Below are 19,348 nucleotides of genomic sequence, written 5' to 3' on the forward strand. Positions count from 1 at the left end.
CAAGTTGTTGATGCTTGAAGACGCGGTGATTTCCATGAAGTATTTGTTTGCGTGACTCTTATAAGCTGACTTGAAAAGTGGAAAGGCGTACTTTATTTAGACGCCTGTTGCTTGCGACATCTGGTAAGATCGTCATAGTAAATGTCAATAGCTATATTAATAAATATGATAGCGCAGCTATTCCTGACTTTTCAGAATAATGGGGCTTTCTAGACGTTATAATTTTGACATGTTGACGAACATTTTCGCGATACTAGAATCAAAGTTGCGATACTTGAATCAAGAACGTTACGTGTTTGTGTTATTTTCAATACATTCCAATGTTATAAGGGCGTAAGTTAGGTTTGTTTTTTACTGTACCTATTTGCATAAAACTTTAAATTTTTGTAAATGTAAAATCGAATTAATATGTTCCTATTTAGTTTATAGTTTCAGGGTGGACAGACATATTGTCGATGGCCATTTATTTTTTTGTTCGACTGAGCGGGACGTCAACATCATCAGTAGCTTAAAAGTTCTAAATTGAAATTTCATGAAGGCCATGAATTAATACGTTTTTGTTTTAAGACTTGTTAAATTTCTGACATTAGGAACATGTTGACGGAAAAAAATTTGAATTGTTTTTAATGTAACATTGCCATGTATGATTTGTTTTTGAAGACAGTGAGATCCGGTTGAATGTCAAAAGTTGGGTTGTCCCACTAAGCACGAGACGTATGGTCACATTAGTTACATAGTACCTATTAATCAACCAATTATTATGTCAACGTAATCGTAGACAACATGGGCGATCCATGAGATTTTCAAGCGAATCTTGACGAAACTTCAATAGAGACATTAACATTTTGTGTAAGTAATTTATAGACCTAAGTACCTACCTAGTCACAGAAAAACATTATATAAAAAAAACCTAGGTATAAAGGTAGGTTCTTCATAGAAGACTGCTATGGGCTATTTAATTGATGAGATTTTACTTTAATTCATATTAGGTACCTATTCATAAATAATCCTTTTTTTTATTCCTTAACTTAAAGAAAAATATCCTTTAGTGATAAACTTATTTCTTAGCGAAGAGAGTATTGTAGTGTGAATAATCTGTATAGGTAACACACACACAAAAACTGTATAGGTAGGTAAATGAACTTTAATAAAAAAAACTTTTAATAGCTCAGTTGGTACTTAAAGTACAATGATACTTGGTAATCATTTTAATTTTTAAATCAATGTTTAGTTTAAAAACAGGCCACAGTAATTATTCCTTATTACCAAGAAGTCCTATTACTGATTCAATTTAAAGGCGATAGAATGTCGTTCAATAATAGGACGTTTAAATATTAACGATCAAGGCACGTCACGCGATGTCACGCGTGACACGTGACAGTGAAATGTCGCGTGTGACGGAAATGTCACTGGAGTTGAACTGTTGATACTTCAATGTTTACAATCAATAATGTGTCATCAAATGTCATCGTTATTGAGCACAGATAAACAATAGTTTGTTGTGCGAATGATAAAATTGTTTTCGAATTATAATTATTTTTTATTATTTTATTTTCGAAAGCACATTTATCCCTAATTTTATGCTATGAATTTAGACATTTTGTTATATAAATTTATAAATACAAGTAATTTTAATAATGTATCTAATATTTGCAGTCTTGAACAGTTTACAATAAGATTATTATAAATATTTCTTTCATTTGTGTATTATATTTTTTTTTCGGTAAAATTATAAAATTCATTTGTTGGTAAAAATACGTGGTTTTAATAGTTTTTACATTTTTTTAATTTTATACGATAAATGTTTTATTTCATTTTACCTAACTTGTTTTTCTTTTTACTACTAGCAACTTAGTTAATCAGATTTATTGAATATCTGAGCATGGGAGTACCAAAGGAAGTCATAGGAATTTACACAAATTAAATAAAAAAAAAGGAATTGCTTTAAACTTTTTATTTTATACTTATTAATGTTTGGCAAAAGGAAGAATAACATGCTTCTCAGAGGGCAGCTGTAACTAACCCCGTCTTAATAATTAATACTTTTTGGTTCCTATAATTTAAATTATGTAACAAAATTCACACTAACCATACGATATCTATTTGAAATAATATGATATTAATTAGATACGATAGAATATACATAGAACAAATTAAAATTTTGTTTAGCACCAAAATAGCTAGATAAGACTTAGGATATGCAATAAATACTTATAATACAAATGATCCATTACAGTTTGAGCCATTTTACAAATATCTGATGACAATACAATATGGTAGGATAGTATCAGTAAAAGTATTTGTATGATTTGAAATATACGTAATTAAATACATCGTATTTAAATTTAATTTATGAAATAATATATGACGCTATATATAATTGACGTCACGTCAACAAATTTTTTGTAAATGCCAAAAGTTCATGTTATGTATCTATACAATATTTTTACATTTAAAATGAAAAAGATCTCTACTTAAAATTCTGCCATAATTTTGTACATCATTACGCTATTATATACAGTTATATTGCACATTATTACTATGGAATGTTGTTTTTTTAACAAGTTATTAATACCAATTAATTACAATTAACATTATTAATATTTGAAATACGCTAAATACATAATGAATTAAAGTTCAAAGATATAATTTTTCAAATATATACAAAGCTATTTAAACGAAATTACAAATTACGTATTATTGAATAGTTTACACCAGGTACCCCTCCACTGTTGCATAATGGGTTGAGAATTTGAAGGTACTGGGTATACAGATAACTATACTATTTATAAGTACTATTACTAAATCTAAATGAAATCACAAATGCACTGGATAATCTGTAATTAACAGTCTGTAAACACTGGTTACGAGAAGTGGGGTCACGATAGACTCGTTTGGACCCTGCCATTTTGGCGTCGATTAACATGTGCCTCGCTATGAATATTTCTCTTAGTCCTTGAGAAGAATGCAGCGTTGCATCCACTAACTGAACACCGATGCAATAATTGTACATGAACACTTTCACAATGCATCTTCAGACTAGACAAGTCCTTGAAACACTCCCTACAACCTCGGCACGAATAGAAACCATCTTTGTTTGGTCTTGGTGCCTCATCTTCTACGCAGTAGTTGACTTTTTGAGTCAAAGGCGGTGAGTAATTTTGGTTTTGACAACCAAAACTATTAAGACTAGGTGGCAGAAATCCGAATGGTAAAGGAGGAAAATTTGGGAGCATACCAAACGGAGTAAATAGGAAAGGATGCTGACTAAACATGTCACGTCCGTTTAAATAGGATTCTGGCAAAGGTAGTGGTGGATATGGAGCACTGAAAGGCATTTGCCCTAAATGACTTTTTAATTTTTCACTATCTCTGGCACGGTAATACTTTTGTGACTCGATATAAGGAACGGCTCGTTCGTCTTCGTTCAGTTTTGAAATCTGCTCTATTTGTTCTTTTATTTTATCTAACAAACGCAGATCGTTATATATTCTCAAGTCTTCAACTAGTATTCGCCTATGCAAGTTAGTGTTTGCACTGTGACGATCCCTGCTGCGACGAGTATTGAAAGCTGCTCTACAACCATCGGTGTTACATTTGTACATCACTTTTAAATGTGCATTTTGGTAATGTGTCTTTAAAATATACATGTTTTGAAAAAACTTATCACAAACTTTACATTTAAGAGGATTGTCCATATCTACGGGAACATCTGTAGTTACTATAAAAAAGCCATTATCAAAGTGGCCATAGATTTGGCCTTGGTTGTCATCTGATGCGTATTCATAGCTTGAAACTGATGACGAAGGAGATCTATCAGAATAATCAATACCTTCGTTTACACTTGGATTATAAGGACCCGATGAATGGTGTGTTTCAACTTTCTTTGGAGTGTGGGGAAAGTCGCCTTTCGATAAGCTTTCTAGTCTTTTTAAAGAATTTTCAGAAGAAAAGTGGTCACTGCTCTGGTTAAATATTTCATTTGATTTGTTAGTTTCCAATTTATCCGTGGGTTCTTCCTTAACTCGTAAATCTTGGGCACAATAATTTATCTCATTTGCCTCTTGTTTTATTGGTTGAGGTTCTTGTTTTATCTTAAGATTTTCAACTTTCTCATAAGGAACCGAATATTTACTACTATCAACGTCTGTTTCCTCACACTTGACTCTTTTCAAATTTAAAGCTCTGTCTTCGTCTTGGTTTTGATCGTCGTTCTTGTTTTCAAAATCATTGCTGTCAATTACATAATTATTTTTAAGTCTAGTAGGATTAAGATTTTTACGTTTCCGTTTTATTACTTCAGGACTTGCAACGTCTTTAACAGTGTCTGAATTTTCATTATTATCACTTACACTTCTTTGGTCATATTCTGTTTCTGATTCATCTGCAGACCCAGTTGACTTATTGAGATTGGAATAGTAATCACTAGTCTCGACCTGATCATTATCGTCATCGTCATCGTCACCAGCAACAACAACAATTCCATCATCTTCATCAGAGTCCCCTTGTCCTTCATGATCTTTATTTTCTACGGAACTAGATTCACGTCGTAAATGATGACCCTGATCAATTGTAGGTGAGAAATTAAGGCCATTTTTATAATCTAAGGGTATGTTTGAAGCGTATGATCTCATGTTTTGTGATGGATTTAGCAGTGGGTATGATCCAAATGGATGCATAGAACTTATTACTGGTGGCATATTCAAGCCTGCACCAGGTGGTGGAATTAATACAGGATGTGACTGAGCACTTCTTCCATCGTGTGGTGAGATCTTCCTTCTTAAATGAGGCGAATGTAATTTTGGGTTTGGGTTGGCACTGTGTCTGTTCCTTGACCTTCTAGAACTAAACATCATACTACAACCTTCAACTGTGCATTTGTGCATTTCCCTTAGATGTACCGCCGAAAAATGAATTTTTAAAGCACCTTTATCACAAAAAGTTTTAAGGCACACGTTGCATTGAACTCGTTTCTTACCGGTAGCGGGATTTATAAAATGTGTGCCTAAATTTAATGGCATCTGAGATGCACCCCACTGTCTCTTCGGTGGGCTTATGCATTTACCCAACATCATGTCTCTTGTTTTTTGTGCAGCTTCCACATAAGCATCTTTACTTAAGTTAAGAACATTGTCATCTTCACTTCGTAAGCTTTCAGATCTTGTCTTACTCAAGGCATTGTTCATTCTATTATCTGTTGCTTCTGAAGGCTTACCTGATATTTGTGGAAGGAGTGCTTGTAATGATGCCAACCCCATTGGATTTTGGCTTAAAGCAGCAACCATTGCTGCAGGATGTGAAAATGAAGAAGGTAAAGAAATAGGAGGAATAGGCATATTGTTTGGTAACTGGAAATTAAAAAATTGATTTCGCATCGCATCCATAGCCGCTTTCTCTGCTGAAGTCATATCATAACCACGTTTTCTATTTTCATCTTTAGTATGATTTTCGCTGATTTTGTGTTTTCTAAAATCGAAGGGTTGCATATTTTGTAAATAATTTAAGGGTGATGAATTAACAGGACTAGTAGTTGAGAGAGGACTAGATGAGGTAGATAGATGGACACTATGATTTGGAGAAGCTTCCGCAGATGAGGTTCTTTGCGGTGAGTGCGTTTGTTCAGGTGAATATCGGTTATAGTTCGGTGATAGTTTTTCTGTCTTAACACTCAAATCCTTATTAAAGTAATGATTTCTAGCTTCTTTCTCCTGCGCAGCTTTTAAATAATCAAAACTGTTTTTAGCGTCCATAATATGTTGAAAATATTTGAAAGATTCATCATTTCTGACATCTTTGCCTGAACTCTCCATGAGCCTTTTAAATTCAGCTTCGAGTTTTAATTGATCGATCGCTTTTAGTTCCTCGTTGTTTTCCATATTTTTATCTTTGATTTGTTCGTACTCGTGGCTGACTTTCGGAGGTGATGGAAGACCGTTTTTCTTGTAGATCGGTAGAAGAGAAGTTTTGTGAAGAGCTCTGGCCTCCTGTAGTTTGAGAATTTGTTGGAGTGCCAGGTTGTGCTCTGGACCACATCCACTCCATCTTTCCGCGCTGCCCGATTGCGTTTCCTGTAACAATTATAAGAAATTTTATTAATAAAGGTGCTAAGCAATCAAAAATAATCACAAAACGAAATCCAAAAGCTTGGATTATTGCATAATATATTTAACGAGTGATGTTTGTATCATACTTATGCTAAATCAGTTAAAATCATAGCCTTATAAATAACGCGAAGCTCGATTCGATTAAATTAATTTCAACGTATCCGCCTATTCATATGAGATACAGTCTAGAGCTATTTTAAAGACAGGTTGTTCTAATGTATCTTCAAACTAACTATCGGGTCGACACAAAACCACACCTTGCGTTTTCAAAGACTAATATCGAATTAATTCCGAGAACGGAGAGCAATTGGGTAAAATTGTGTAAAATGACGGTTTCGAGTCGACTCGAGAATAGAAAAGTGGTTTCTGTCGCGTGTTCGGAACGATTTAATCCGAAAACTAAATTACTATTCATTTGGTAAGTATTCGGGGCCGGTTCACGTTGTCAAACTCGAGTTTCAGTTAATATAGCCACTCCTTAAGCTGAGTTTAATTTGGCTATTATTGTCAAAATTAACTTTCAAAATATAATGTTAATGATAGTCAACAATATGATAACTTTAAGAAAATACAATGTATTTACAACAATACTTCTAAAATTAGGTACTCAGTCATTTTTCTGTTAAAGCACTTGAGGGTTATTATGTAATATTACCTATATATTTAATATACATTGAAAGTCATTTATGAGGTTTTAAAAAACTGTATTACATAAATGAATATAAAAACAAAATTAAGCTTTGTTTAAGCAAAATGTCGCTTCAGGCCTTTCCGTGTGTAAAAAGAGTTGATTATCGTTTTAAAAATCGTTTGTCACTCGATTATACCGTGTAACTCGTGTAAGCGATGGGGCGGCCATATCATTATACATTTCTGGGGAAAATTATATTGTCATTTGCCGCGCCGGCGCGTCGGCAATTTCGTATAATCCACACTAAAAAAAAAGTCTCCGTGAATTATTTTCTAATGCCACAAAACGGATAAATGCAGGATAATAAAGTGTCGTTTAAGTAAAGTATACGTTTCGTGTTCGAATGTAATTGAGGGCGGTTTTAAAGTAATTTCATGATTTTTGTAAAGATTAAAATTTCATTTTTTGTGATTTCGATGTCGTTGTTAAGATAAACGATTTGGGGCAGTTGTCTGATGATTGCGCTGTGTCCGTTTACAATATCAACGTAGTATTTACAGCGGTAAATAAGTTTAGCGTATGTATTAAAATTCCCACACGTAGTAAGCAAAACAAAACAAAAAGTGACTAAAGTCGCGATGGTAAGCCGAGGTGATTGACCGACCAAATAAACAACAAACTATATTTAAACCTTAATACGTACTATTAAATACCATTTTTAAATAAAAACAACGCAGTATTAAATATGCCTCGTATTTGACCCACGCCTACCGTCAGAGCAATGGACAAGCGGACATATTTCACAGGATTTTTCATAACTTACATCAAATTATATTAAGCTATAATTCAATGTTTTAAGGTATATTTTACTTTGACGACGGCCTCGTTTTTTTATATGGTCATTTCGCGATGATCGCTTTTGGCTCGCTGTCGTGACATGCCATATTGTTCAGTGTATGATACGTGCAGTGAGTAAACAGGTTCCATACTTTGAAGCGCACTGTTTTACCTTTTTTCTTAATAATCTTTGAATATAAGTCATTGGGAATTTTATGATGGGAGAAGAAAACGACGAGATTGGCTTGCTCTGTTTTTATGGGACATTTAAACTACGCACCAATCAACCGGTCATCACGCAACGTTTAATTTTTTTATTTTACTTTACATTATACTAATTTTTAGAAACGATGTCTACTTATGAGCTAAATTAAAAAAAAAAAACAAAGAATTATACGGAAAAATTTTAAATAAGAACAAAGCTTGGCTGTTTATAAATGAATATATTTATTTTTTTGAATTGATGCATGACTTAAATTCAGTCTGTAGAGCAAAAAATTTTATATCTAAATTGAAAAATAAATGATTTATACTAAAATTTTCTTATAGGTTCCTATTTCAAATAACAATTACCAATCTAGTGACATAAGTATAAGTTATGGAGTCTATACCTATCATATAATTAGTGGGGGCCGTAACTAGATAAATACTACGACGGCTATGTAGGATAATTCCTCTATTACTAATCATTACTAGAATATAATTGTTCGGAAATTAAGGTGTGCTTGTACGTTGTATAAACCTAGAAGAAACCTAGGTACCTATATAAAATTGCTGTTTATATCATATCGATAACTTTTATAGATTTCCATAATAAGAACGAAAAATGCGAGAGAACTGATAATTAATTTTTTTTTAATATAATTTTGTTAATACTTTTACTCTAAGATTCTTTAATGTTGAAAAAATAAAATATCTCTAAGCCATTCACTTTCATTCGTTCGAAAAATATCTACATTAATTCGAGGTAATGTCGAAATCAGGGACAGTTTATCAATATTTGTCGTTCGTTCAACAACGACATGATGGCGTGGGTGGGCGCTGTTTATTAATATGATTAACATATTACTATCGCCATGAATGAATCAAATGAGCAAATACAGAGAACAAAAAACTTGCTTATTTTTTTCATTCGACATTACAAAGCCTGGATTCCAAAACATAATAGTTAATTATTTTTATAATATGTTACATTATTTTAAAATGCAAAATATGCTGACCCACTATCTGAGTAATGTTAAATATTCTGAATACATTCTTATATTGAGTTCTTACTTTTGTTTTTCATCTTGAAAACTCTAGTTCGTTATAAGATATTGGCTTAAAAATTCAAGAACAATGTCGAACCACTTTGTTTATTTTTATATTTGTCGCTCAGATTAATATAATAAGGCTTAGCGCCGCACTTAGATATTTATTTAGCTTATTAGATAAACCGGATGCAGCCGTAAATGTCTCTCAACATATAAACATATCCTATGTAAGTATGGTCTATCATTACAACGACACGGCATATCATCCCGTCCCATTATAACTTTTTGATACAATTTAGATTCTATATAAAATTATCTCCGCGGTCGTTTAAGTTAATACGCGTAATGATATACCGTGGACAAGTATGGAGAGCTTATCTTAATCTGGGCTTAAGGCGCCTCGTAGCGTTTATGGGTATTAATAATAATTGGATTACGAGCAGAGGTCAAATATCGATTTGACTTTAGTTAGTGTCCTTAAGATGTTTGGGTATTGGATAAGTAGGTACGGCGTGTAACTTCGGTTGTAATCTGTTTTAGTTTTGATTTAGTTTTACATAAATAGTTGCAGGTTCAGAACAATTTTCAGTATATATTTGTATTTTCGAATTTCGAATTGTACCTACATTGTGCAGTGATTTATCTTATATGACTTTATTTTATTCGGATTTTAATATTAGTTTTTATTTTAATTACTCATAATTACGTTATATTATGTAAAAATCACATTGAAGAAGTTTTTTTACTGTAATATTAACAAAACATAAATACATACTAGGCACAGACTCCAAGTTTGAAGAGATTGATGTACGTTAGTTGATCTTGAAATTGAAATGAAATTTGGCAAAGCTATAGATTATTCTCTGTAAAAGCATATATGATACTTTTTATCCTAAAATAAAAAGTATCCAACACCTGGATCAACAACTAACCCACGACAAGTTGGGTTTAGACCAAACGAGGGGACGTATTATATTGAATCAATTCGAAACCATTAATTTAGATCATTTTTAAACTATATAAAAACTATAAATATTGATGTTATAGGTACCTATATGCCTACATACCGTAATAATATATACCTAGGACATTTACAGTATACAAACTGAAGTACTTATTCTAATATAAACTAAACAAACCTTCTGGTAATCATCTTCCCACCAACGCTTCACGAACTGACTTAACTTACTCAAATTATCGTCAATATCATCACTCATTTTGCTAACTCAAAACTCAACACTCACACTTAACGCAAATATTATATCACTAAATATTGCGAAACGTACGTCCAGATTAAAAGCTAAGCCGACTGTGACATGACCAACTAATCCTGTGACACCCGGAGATCAGACGCCACCGATGGAGGGGTAGGGTTGACCCCTGACTTCTACCTGATAACAATAGCCGTCTACCTGTCTAAGGTACAACTACTGATAAGAATTGGTATGACCCGGACTAATAATAATATCGTCACACGTGATTTAAGTGTAAATTTAAGATCAAGTATTTAAGTTATATTCATTTGCTGTAGTAGGTAATTGTAAGTAGTATAAATAAGAACTTAGCGGTAGAGGTATAGGCATATTTAGTATCTTTAATAGTTATTTAAATTAATAAGATGATGATCGATGCTGAATTGGTCCCTTGCAATTATATTATACAATTATAAGTATCTATATTAAAGTTTAACAAATTTTAAAGGATATTGAACTACTTATTTATATTTTCTTAAATATAATTTCTGAGATGAAACTTCTATTTTATACTGTATACATCCATTATTTGGAAGGTAGGTTATTAAAATTTTCATAACATTTAGTCTTCCCTATACATTTTTAACATATGGTGATGGAAAATTTACATATTGCGGTTTGAAGTAAGTTGCTATTATTACTATTTTTAAAATATTGTATTGTATAATTAAAGATAAAAGTGATTTTTATTAAAAAAAATTCTTAATATTTTTGTGCGGGTTATAGATTATTCAACATTTCGCTTAGAAATACGTCACAAATTGCAAAACATTTCAAAGAGTTCCTTGAAAGTTCAGATAACAACGAAACAAACGTTGAGTTGAAAATGCTGTTGTTTTTTGTGCGAATTTATTACACCCATACAATTTACACAATGTCGGCTTTTCGTAAAGGGTGCCGACTTTGAAATAGACCGTATGTGAGACACATAGATAAGTATGGCACGCTGCCAACAATAAGGGTTGTTACTGATAACAGACAATGGATCCGGTTGAATAACCTTTGCCATCTTTAGACCATTTCGCAAAAACTTTTGCAAGACTGAAGGAACCTTGCTTGTTTTGTGTTTGGGTAATACCGAGATTTTTGTATAATTACTTATTTTTCATTACCAGTTATCTAGACCGAGCTCCATGTAGCTATTTTCTACTGGTCAAAAAGAGTATCTATTAGTTGTAAGTATAATCTACATTTCACATAATGTGAAGTATTTGTACGAGCTTGAATAAAAGTTATCTTGTATTTGATTTGTTATTAATAACTGCCTTATTAATAATAACTGTAACAATGATTAAATCATTTTCAGTCTGTAATCATCACGATTTATCACAGCGATTCAGGTGTTTTAAGGCTTTGTGCAACATCTACCTAATTCAATATTGTTGTGTTACAACATGAGTTAGTCAGTGTAATTACAGGCGTTGATGGTACGAGGAATTAAGTTATAAGTATTGACTTACCATGGCCTTAAATTTAAAAAACAGAACTGCTGCTTTTGTTATCAACAAATGAAATGCATATATTAGGCTATTTACATTTTGGTGTATATTGTTCGTTATATATTATAAGAAGGCAGGCTAAGAATATTTATATACATATTTTAAATATTACATAAGAACCGATATAGCATAGTGGTTAGAACGTGTGCGTCTTACCATTATGATTGCGGGTTACAACCCAGGCAAGCACCGCTTAATCATCTCGACATCGGCGGCGAAGGAAAACATCGTGAGGAAACATGTATGTATATAATGTCGATGAAATTCTGCCACATGAGTAACCACCAACTCACATTGATGGAATAAGCTCCATACCTTCCCCTTAAAGGGAAACCTTAGCCCAGTGGTGGGGTATTTAGAAGCCACTGTCACTTTTACTTTTTTATTATTATTCGCCTATTTATTCATTTGTTTAAACAAGTCTACGTGTTAGTTAACACGACATAATTTATATAGAGAAAATATCTTCCCCAGTTATGGCTAACATATTCATAGGTATTTTTATATCGTGTGTCTTAAATAATATAATACAATAGTTAATAGTAATTTATTAATGTTCAAATATGTTACTAATATTGTTTCGACAATATTTATAAGTTACGTTACAGTCTCATAAAGAATATTATAACTGTATAAGAATTTAACAAAATTCATTGTTTAATAAAGAAACTCGCTGTACTACTTCTAAATATATATATATATATATATATTTATATACTTCTACTATATATAAGCAAAGCGACCTCACTAAGATATGTCTTCAAGACTAATCTTGATTTCCAAGTATGTACATTATAATGAATCCTACATAACATTAATTACAATTACTCTAACTCCGATTTGAACCTGTGATATTTGAAATGTATTTGTTCTGCGTGTCACTTGACCTATCTCGGTCTCTAAGCCTCACGCCTCGCAATTCACACCTAATAATTCAACAAGTAATTAAAATTTCGTCTCACGACAACAATTTATAACGCTTAATAGTTAATTGTGACTCAGGACTTGAATATTGTAATAATTATGAATATTTATTTCGAATCGATTTCTATATTATAATTGTGATAATTTTTATAATAAACTTAAGTAATATTAATAATTAATTTAATTATTCAAATTTTAAACATAGGAAACAGCTGTTTCCATGTTAGGCAATGAATAAAACTATTTTGCAATTTTTTTTTGTTGTCGGTACGCAATAGACATAATTATCAATTTCTAGTATTATATATATATTATAACATTTCATATTTTGTAGCCCTGTATATTATAACAAATACATGTATGTCATAGTAGGTACATGTGTGGTCGTCGATCGCGAATAAAATAAATTATATTAATAAGTATTGGTAAGTTTCTCAGACAAATTCCAAAACGACCTAAGGCGTAATTGTTATCTGCTTTTGAATTATATATCTATAATAAGTTCCCAACATATAATCTAAACTAAAAGGGCACGTAGGTATTATCAAATGCTTAGATAAATTATGTTTCGATGTGAACCGTGAACAATCTAAGAACGCGTGTACATACAGACAAAAATTCTTATAGGTAATTATTTGCAATACCTGGATAGTAACCAAAAAAAAGCAATTAAAACATATCATGGTGAATGGTTTTGGAGATTTATTACGCTTCAACAATGCGAGGTAGGAGCTTGTACTGGTGACCGAGTATCACCTGAAATATGGTTTCCTCACATGGTTTCCTTCTACGTATATAACAAGATGATAAACACAAATTATCGGTGCTTGTCTGGGTTCGGTAGTTGAAATATTCTATCCACTGGATTACATTTTAAGAATATAATTTTTGTTTCGTACGTACTTTGTCGATATAACAAAATACGATCGTTCTCCTTAGTGTCCATGAGTCACTAGTTTGGTTCGATATTTTTTACAACACCAAAATCAAGATATACATCACTAAAGAACTCTTACAACCATTTTTAATCAACAGAAATCACTAAAATGTACTAAAATATGAATAACTATGAGGTTTTATTAAAAGGCTTCATGTACTACAAAACTGACTGTAGTCAAAGCCAAGCCCAAATAATAACCATACTACTAAAAATTACTTTGTATAAACAACGTAAATTAATAATAACGAATATAATTTTAAATAAGTACTTTCAAAGTATCTTATTGAATAATAATGATGAGAGCTTGAGAGTGACGGGATGGCTTAAAATGCTTAAAAATCTTCAACACCTTTGCATTTTTTGTTACTTCATAAGTCGGGTTGATGTTTTTTTTTTAATCTTTATAAATATTTAGTAATGACATTAAAGGGATTAGTGCTTATAGATGTTTATAGACATCTATTTCAACCGTAATATTATCAAGTGTCAAAAATGACAATTTTAGTTATCTTGCCCATTCTAAAGTATGTGTATTTATTTATTTTTAAGTAAACGCGTATATTAATATAGTAAAAACTAGAAGAAGCGTTGCAATTTTCAAATAAAAAAAAAACAGTAAATCTTCGAGCTTCGACGGTAAATTCTGTATTAAAGGACGAATTTATATAAAATACCAAAATATATAAAGTGACATACCTAAATGTATCTACGATTTGTCATCAAACATTTACGAAAGAAAGACGAAGTATTCGAAATGAATACCAAAAGCCCGCTCAGACTGAACAGTGACACGCGATCGGCTTCGTTTTATACTATTATAAATATAATCAAATACAGAGTTTTACATTTCAACTACTGAAGCTTAAATATGGAACCGGTTCATCAAACATCGTTCAACGATTCCATATCGGAAACCAGTCGAAGCCGCAGGCATTAACTAGTCTATTCATTATTTATAACATGTATACTGCTTATTTATAATTTATAGCTCACACTTAGCTCAAGCCGCGTTACGAAATATATATACCTAGTATAGTTTATGATAGAATCAGTAGGCGTTGTTAGTGTCACTGGGGGTATAAATAAAGGAATTAGTTACGGCTATTATTTGTTAGCTCGATAATATTGATACATTGCAACAAATGCGTTTTACTTGTTCTGTACCTGCTTGGATTTATCATTGATTTCAAAAATGTGAGGGTAGAAAGTTGTTCGACGTGGAACAGATTAAATTAAACTTAGGTTCTATACGATAATTACAATATATTATGACCATCAATATTGATAAATATTTAAATTGTGGTTGGTATTCGAAGACACGAAAATGTAGAGCTTTTTTTAGTTGGAGCAACTTTCAAGAGATGGCGCTGTGTGTATCTAAGATTATAAAAAACATGTTAAAATTAGTTATGGAAAACATAAGCCTTATATAAATATCGAAGTCGTAGCCTTAACCTTATTTTTAGATTGTAAAATTATTTGTTTTTTTTTTTAAATAAAAAAAAACATAAATATTTTTTTACGATATTATTCGACAACAGTGACAAGTGTTAGTTAATCTTATTTTCAATTATAAATTTCTATTTTGCGCCATATTTATATAAGTTTTAACATTGCGTCAAAATCCAAAGGCTATCAGCAAAAGGTTTAACAAGCTTCGTATATAATAAAGTAAGCCCGGCTCTTGGAGCAAGGGAAAAATAATTTGTCTAATGGAGCGCCGCGGAAACTATGCGTTTCTGACGAGCATCGATTTATTTCAATAAGCCTGTACCTTGGTGTAGATAAAACTCTATTTTTATGAAAACTGTGAAGATAGGCAAACAACCTATTTGGTAATAGTTTAGTTTTTGTTATTGTAGATAAGTATACCTGATGATGAGTAGGTACATACTGATGTAGTCTAAAATGGAAAGCGCTTGTTTAGATGATATGAGTTTGCAATGTACTTCATAAATATGGAAATTAAAAATTTTGTTGCTTCAATTTCATTATTATGTCTGCTTAGACGGTTAAAATCACCTTAAATGCAGCAATTGATAGACGAAATGATACTCGTCTAAGCGCGTAAAAACAAAAAATTCTAATAACTGATATTTTGACGATGTAAATATGTAGAAGTACCTAAGCTAGCTCGGTTTTGAGGCCCTTAGAATGATAGTAATTTTAGTAGGAAAATAACAATTATTTTAAATCAGAGAACATAGCATAGAGCGATTACAACGATATACTCGAACAATATAATCGAATATATAATAATATATTCATATTTCGTATATATGTAAAACTCCGAGATACTATGATGGCAATAAGTGTAAGTAAGTATATGAAATGATTTAACTTTAAAAATATTGAACTTTTATGAATTATTTATATTTGTATGAACGATATTATTTAAATTTTAAGATAAAATTCATTTCTAAAAAGAATGACCAAAGTTGAGGATTTTTCAATTTGTATTTGTAATATTTTCATGTCATAGTTATAAAGTGTTAAGATATGTAAAGGTTTGTTGTAATGAAAGGCGAAGAGCCGGCGGCTCGCAGTGGATCACGACACTCTTGGGATGTCTCGCTTTTCCGCATCCTAATAAAATTACTTGAATATCTAATATACTTTTGCAATAATAATAAATCAAAGACGTAACGAAGATATTAAATTATTATAGAGAGTTTTTGACATACGATTTAAGTATGTCTATGAAGTCACTTTTCGTATTCTATTTGGAAATTTGAATAAAAAACTTGAAGCTAAAATGTTCGGGCTTACGCATTCGTATATCCATATTAGAACCACGGCGCTGCATAGTGTTATAAACTCAAACATAGCTATTATATAAATAGTTAAAGAACTTTTAATACACATAAAAACGTAAAAATTTGGACTGTCTATAAATTTGTAATACATTGTGTCATATATGTATTTTTAATTGTTTCTTAATGGTTCAATATTTGAATACAATTCGTCGAAATTATACCTACCATTTATATGACTCAATTTATTGTTACCAAAGTTTTTTCTTTCTTTGGTTTTAATGAAACAAATATAAATTAAGCTGATATAAAGAATATTAAACATATGTTTTATATCAAACAATAACTAATTTTAAAACAACGATGACACGCACGTAGCATTAAAAACACCGGACTGAACCTCACACGAAAATATATTCGTAATATCTAGGCTAGGCTTTACTGAGTTATTATCTTGCTATATTTGCCTTTATAATACATATCTTGCTCAAAATCATCATGAAAAGTTTTCATGAGTTTCGACGAAAGCTTGGAAATGTTTTTCCGTGAACTCTACAAGATATTAGTTTAAAGATGATAATTATTTATTAATTGATGTTATAGCTCGCAATAATATTTTTGAACATGAATATGGGAACAGGAATTCGGAATTCGGTTTCTGTAACATTTTCCTGTGACATGAAAAACCAATTCATACTTAATGACTTCAGCTGATAATCGGGAACCTAAATTTTTCATACATTTCTTACATTACAAAACAATGAGTACGATATACCGAAGAAATATTGTAGAACATATTATTGTTAGCGCAACAACCGATCTGTTCAAAACCAAAACACATTATTTAAATAGGCTTTTACAAGCACTTATAAATCGTCATTTTACAGACATTATTAAGTAAAGTTACCAACGATTCGAAATGCAGAGTCTAACGAGAAGAACCGGCAACAACTCAGTAGTTACTCGTTTCCAAAATTAAAAATACAAAGTTGTATTAGTTAAATACAATTATATGCATATCATGCTTGTTATTATATAGGCACTATCATTAAAATTTACTATGATGAATAACTTTTTTAAAAATAATGTTTTAATCTAGGGGGTCATTTTGAAATAATAATAAAAAAACTAGTTGCAATAATAACGCGAGAAGAAAAATAAAAGCTTGTAAAACATCTATAACGAGCGTTCTCTGAGCCTCGGATTTATATAACGTCAATTTGTTTACAATTCACAATTCAATCTCAATTGGGTTCTGTTTTATTTCAATCTGCGAAACACCGAAACCCCTTTGTATATGATATCGTAACAAATAAGTACCTAAATATCTACATGTAAACGATATTACAGACTATTAAGAACTTAAAAGGATTATACGAGTTGTGAAAGAAGAAATCAAAAAGTCTGGTTCTAATCAATTTCGATTTTTAAAAACCGTTGTTAAAGAGACACTTATGGCAAAAAAGTGTTATAGATTGTAAGTTCTACTATAATAATATGTACTAATAAATTTATATGTATATATATGCAGATTGATACAGATAACATAATATGCCATGAAAACTTGGCTAGAATTATTGGTTACTCTCGTCCAAAATCATTGATGCTGTCAACGATCGTGCTAAACAGATTATAAATAAATAAATTGAAATGGCACAACTAAAAGTCATGAATTAAATAAAAAGAAAGTTAATTGTAAATCGTGTCGAAAAATAAATCTCTATTCTTTAAACAGAATACGTTGTGCATTTACAAAAATATATATTTTTTAAATTAAACAAGCACAGATTAAATTAAAAAAAAATACAAAAGACCCGCCTACACGTCCTTTTACAATAGCACATGCAGAAACAATTATCGCGATTAATTACTTTCGCAATATTAACGTCAGTTAATGAAGTCATTCATTAATAATTTTAATTAAAACAACATTTGAGAGTCCATTATGACACCTACGTACTTTATCATTGCGATTTGCAATCGAGAGTCCTCCAAATTTATCTATCTGAATTTTTTTAAATTTAATTTAATAGTATCTAAACTATTTTTAAATCTATTTAAAATGTATATATTTTTTTATATAGAAGCTTATATTAAATATGGCAAATAATGTTAAGTGACTATTCAAACTTTGTCCATTTGTTAGTTATCCAATAACAAAAGAAACATATCCTTTTATCTTCTTTTGTTTAAAACAATAGGACGACAATGAAAACGCAACGCCAAAACCGAAGGCAATAAAAATAAAGCAGATCACTTCTTATCAATTTACAAACAAAGGTTTAAACGAATCGAAGTTCAATTAAATTTTTATCAATCGCACTTTTCTTATCCGTAATTAATTAAAAAAATAAACTGACCTGAATCATGAATGCTTCTTTCAGTTCACAAACACCATACACTCCACTACACAGTACATTTCACATCTAATCCTCCAACATGTAGTACGTGATACAAATATAATCGGAATTATATCGTGACTGTACACGGCACACACGACCGTCTAACAGTCTGAGAGACCGGCCACTGGCCTGTGAAGAGCGGGATGAAAGATGTGCGGGGGAACATGCACGCTGAAGGATGCCAAAGGAGCCGGGCAGATGCGACAGGACCTCGAAGAAAAGAGACGACTACACTGCGTGACATTTAAAAACTGTGTCTTTACAGCGCCACTAGTATAAACACGACGTTTTCCTACTTACGACTATGTTAATAGCGGTGAATTTTGCGTGGATTTCAATGTGGATCGGACGTTTCGGTTTTGTAGACGAGTTGTCCTCTAATGTGTCGCACAATATAGAGCACTAGCTCTAAAACTAGGACGGTAGAGGTGATATTAGCGCGTGCGGCTAATGTCGCTTCTGTCGTCTTCGGCGGCACACCCTGTGTCGCGCTGTGTCGCTTTCGGTGCGAAGGTGTGGGAGTGCGAGCGGGACGGGTGCAGGGTGGGAGGGAGGTGTCACCAGCTTTTTAGGGAGCCGGCGGATGAGGCGCGGGGCCGCGGATGAGGATTTTGCGACGCGGTAATACTAATGCGAATGTTTTAGATAATATAGCGGGTTGTGTCGGCTGCTGGCTGTTTTAAGTTCATCCTTTGAATATACTCGTTTTATTGTCGAATACTTTCAGCATTTTGTACGTTGTCGGCGGGTTG

At 31.8% G+C, this 19,348-nt stretch overlaps 1 protein-coding gene across 1 annotated transcript; it reads right to left on the bottom strand.

Annotated features, from left to right (window-relative positions):
• Positions 1–2,730: 2,730 nt before the first annotated feature.
• Positions 2,731–18,649, bottom strand: LOC125067792 (zinc finger protein basonuclin-2). Its single transcript, XM_047676559.1, has 2 exons — positions 18,555–18,649; positions 2,731–6,068 (listed from the first exon to the last, which is right to left on the bottom strand). The coding sequence occupies exons 1-2, from the start codon at positions 18,561–18,563 to the stop codon at positions 2,880–2,882; spliced, it is 3,198 nt and encodes a 1,065-aa protein (XP_047532515.1). The 5' UTR covers positions 18,564–18,649; the 3' UTR covers positions 2,731–2,879.
• Between the last annotated feature and the right edge of the window lie 699 nt (positions 18,650–19,348).

Source organism: Vanessa atalanta, chromosome 12 (assembly GCF_905147765.1).
Source record: "Vanessa atalanta chromosome 12, ilVanAtal1.2, whole genome shotgun sequence".
Lineage (NCBI taxonomy): Eukaryota > Metazoa > Arthropoda > Insecta > Lepidoptera > Nymphalidae > Vanessa > Vanessa atalanta.